The sequence below is a fragment of the Austrofundulus limnaeus genome, unplaced genomic scaffold (assembly GCF_001266775.1).
Source record: "Austrofundulus limnaeus strain Quisiro unplaced genomic scaffold, Austrofundulus_limnaeus-1.0 Scaffold55, whole genome shotgun sequence".
NCBI lineage: Eukaryota > Metazoa > Chordata > Actinopteri > Cyprinodontiformes > Rivulidae > Austrofundulus > Austrofundulus limnaeus.
Window position 1 is genome coordinate 616,013 of NW_013952457.1, and position 4,076 is coordinate 620,088.

The 4,076-nt window shown below is 39.3% G+C and overlaps 1 protein-coding gene across 1 annotated transcript in view; it reads left to right on the forward strand.

Annotated features, from left to right (window-relative positions):
• The window catches only part of LOC106517993 (sodium-coupled neutral amino acid transporter 3), a gene marked incomplete in the record, with an annotated part of 32,567 nt that overhangs the window by 25,619 nt on the left and 2,872 nt on the right, over nt 1-4,076 (forward strand). The window contains 4 exon segments of the mRNA XM_014009052.1: nt 1,609-1,691; nt 2,185-2,243; nt 2,574-2,720; nt 3,647-3,726. Coding sequence (XP_013864506.1) covers nt 1,609-1,691; nt 2,185-2,243; nt 2,574-2,720; nt 3,647-3,726 — 369 coding nt within the window.

The window sequence follows — 4,076 nt, forward strand, 5'->3', positions numbered from 1 at the left end:
TAAATGTTACTACACCCAAAAATCCTTTTTTTCAGTGTAGATTTTTGGTCGTATTGCATATTTACAATTGTCCTTTTATTTTGCATGAGTGATTTTTGGTTGTTTTTTATTAAAAAAAACTCATTTATTAATGACTTCTCAGTGGGTTTGCTCAACCTGTCAGCTTATTAAAAAAATGCATGGATTTCTGTGTGAACGGTATCATACTGTGTGCACATTTGCCTGTGATGCGTTTGGTTAGGATTATATGTGATTGTATAAATGCTTATTTAAGTAAGAGACAGTGCCCATAAGCCAGGCAGTCACAGAATAGAAGAGCTTCTTCCTTTTTTTTTCTTTAAGAATGTCTTGCAACAGATGTTGCATCTCAATGCCTCCCACCTGACAGAGGACAAGAAATTAATCTGTGCTGATCCAAACACAGCTCTTAAGGGTTTTATTTTCCTCGACACATGTGACGGTAACTTCTGGCTGGTTTAGTTGAGCCTCCGCAACAAAACGTTTTGCTGAACTTTTTGCGCTGATCTCTACCCATTAGAGGGGAAATAGTGATTTACTTTTGGGTTCAGAAATTGAATGAAATCATTTTAGGTTATCACAAAATTGATTCACATTCAAGGTTCTCATAMTCCGGAGGCTGCAGGTTTGAGTCCAGGTTGTATCAGGAAGGGTGAAAAACAATTGCATATTTTTTCGTGGGAGTTTGCTCGCTGTGGGAAAAAAAGGCAGCATCGAGAAAAACAACAAGATTTATATGTCCTTGAATGTGTTGTTTTTTTCTCCACAAACAGTTTTACAAGTGTGGTCGCAAAAGCAGAAACACGTTGGAATAATACCAGACAAGTCTGCGTATATGATAATCAAATATGATTTAATTATGAGCAACAAACAAACAGAACCGAATCAGGAAGTTCTGCATGCTTGCGACTGAACGCATCAGCAGAATTCAGCCAATAATATACATCACGTCAACACCATGTGACAGTTTACAACCAATCACAAATTGCCAAATATACTGTCCAGCCAATCACAAGACTCCCACCAAAAGAGTCTGTTAGAGTTCAGTCCATTGTGGAATCGTCCGGAGCTGTCAGAAAGATAAGAGTGATGGACAGTGTCAAGGGGAAACAGATATAAATAATTAGACCATGACAACAAGTACTTGGAATATTCTGATGCTTAACTGATCCCCTCCCCCTCCCTCAGACAGATCAATTATTAAAAACAACTATATACAAACAGAAACTAGAGCTTATTTTTTGTCATTTGGTTTATTCTAAGTAAACTTGGTGATTCATCAGTACCAATAAACTRCACGTTAGTTTTCCTCAAAGCTTCATTTTGTGTTGAATTCTAATTCAGCCCCAAACCTATTCAGAAATGARCCTTCCTTCTTTGTGCCTGCTTCTGTTGATTTGTATGGATGTCTGTTTAGGGTTGAMCTCTTAAATAACCCTTCCTGCTGCTGTAAGCCATATTTCTTTTGTGCCACATTTTCAATATTTTTACTGTTCCCCTGCAGGTCAATATCTGACTCAAATGCTGTAAAGAAATAAACAGARAGGAGTCTTTATGTTCATTAGTTTTCGTCTCTCTGCCTCTCCACAGTGAATGGTACCTGAACGGTAACTACCTGGTCATCATCGTGTCTGCGACAGTAATTTTGCCCCTGGCTCTCATGAAGCAGTTGGGTAAGTGTGCGATATTATGATCTTTTACAGCAGGACACYCTGTTTCAACAGTACGTCTATATCRGGCCACAGAGGCGCTAATTATAGAATGTTAGTTAGCCACCAGAAACAGTGGCTCAAGTTCATACAAGTCATATCTAACCCTGTTTCTATTATTTAAAAAAAGTTTTAATTATCAACACTGGTCCGAGTGATACCATTTAGTTTAACTAGAACAGAATGTCTCCTTTATAGAAGATATGTGGAGCGTCAAAACAAAAAGGAATGAAGAAAAKAGGGCAGAAAGTTCCAGGTTGGAAATGATTAATGGGAACATTTATGACGGATCTTTTGTTAGATGTTCATCTCCTGCTGAGACACAAAGAGAAAGAGGAGAGACGCAGTGAAACACTAACACACATTTAAGAGAGTACCTTTCATTAGAGATGACAAACTATAAAAATGTGATGTAACCTGTGATGACTGGAATGCTAATGAAGTGTTTGTATTTCAGGATATCTGGGATACACCAGTGGTTTCTCATTGAGCTGCATGGTTTTCTTCCTCATTTCTGTAAGTCTTCTGATCACACGTGTGAAGCGCTCGTGTTTCCTGGTCCTCGTCTCATCCTCGAGATGCACCAGCTCTTTAGTATTCTCTGCTTCTCTCTTCTCATTGGACTAATGTTTGCATGCTGCAGTTTCAGGCTATGTTGGCTGTCTGCTTTTCTCTGACCCAGTTTCAGCTTCGTGAGCTGTAATCCACTCGTTCTCCCTCCCTCACTCTTTTTTTTCTCTCTATGACATATTTTCTGCCCGTCTGCATCATAACTGCTCCCCACAGTCTTTCTTCTTTTTTTTTTTTTTGTTTTTGTTTAACTCTTGTCATCTCTGCACTGCACAGGTCATCTACAAGAAGTTCAACATGCCATGTCCGTTCGTGGACTTTTACCATAACAGCACCGGCCATGAGMTGAACGTCAGTGCCGTCGACCACGGCGGGGAGCCAAATCCAGCGTGCATCCCCAAGATGGCCAACCTCAACATACAGGTTTGTTTATGCATGTTGGTCATTCTCTGTGAAACTGCAAGCCCTCCTGCACTGCTATGGCTACTGATGTCACAGTCAGCATGTTGCCGGCCCCTCTTCACGATCCAAGCATGGAAACCCCAGTTTGAAACAGTCAGCCACAAGAACACACCAGAAACTTTAAAAGGGACATATCAGGCAAAATCCACTTTTTTAGCAGTTAAATGCATTTTGTTGTGCACTTGGATTCTCAAGAAGTGCAGAAAAGTTGAATTTAGTTTCTCCCGGTGCTGCGTAAATATTTTTATATTCTGTTTGGGTCATATTTTTCAACCAGTTCAATTTTCTTTATATTTTCTATGACGTTTGTTGAACTTTTGCCTCAAATTATTTGGATTTTAGATTTAAAGAAACAGCGTCAAAACGAGTTGATCTGAGACACGTCAGGATAGAGGCTGAAGAGGGGCTTGTGGAGTTGCAGTAAGGAGGAATTCAGATCAAAGCATTGTAGTTCCACTTTATAGAGACCCCAAACTGAATGGTTAAATGTATATGTGTCCTTTAATAATTTTAAAGCTCAAAACTGGACCACCAGGCTGAAAAAACACAAGAAATGAATTAAAAACATTGCAGAATTTAATGAATGAAGGTTTTTCAAACATTCAGTCATGATTCTTGCCTCTTTTTTTAATCAAGTTTATATCAGAGTCTCTACTTTTCTGACTCKTGCTGTCAGGACCAATCCCCCCTGCTTAGCAGTTTACAATCAAGGCTTTTTTTAAATAGGCTGAAGCTGTTTTTCTGCCAACACCAAGTAAATCACAGGAAACAATTAGCTCTCTGTGATTTGTCAGAGGGAATAATGGGCAGTAAAGTGTGAGGTTGGTGGTAAGACGTCTGGGTTGGCACTGCTGTATCTATGGTGACCTGTTGGGGTTCATTTGCAGACGGCCTACACCATTCCCATCCTGGCGTTCGCCTTTGTGTGCCACCCTGAGGTCCTCCCCATCTACACAGAGCTGCGCAAGTATGTTCTCATGATAGAAAAGTCATGCTAGCTTTTATTTATTTGGATAAGAACTCAGCTGCATAAATGTAAAAAAAAAAAAAAAAAACAAATTAAATAAGGAAAAGCTGCTGTGCTTTATTCTCGGCTTGCCACATTCTAGTCACACGCACTGCTTTCACTTTATTTTTGAGAAGCCTCAGCATTGCTTGTGTGGTGTAGCATGTTAGCTTAAAGGAATGATCCGGCTTTGAACCACTGCTGCTTCTGTTTTCTGGTTTGTTTCATAAATCTCAGCACATTTTTGGAAGAAATGTAGCTCCAAAGCTGAAGATTGTGTTAAAAAAAATTTTTTTTTGTATAATAGTAGA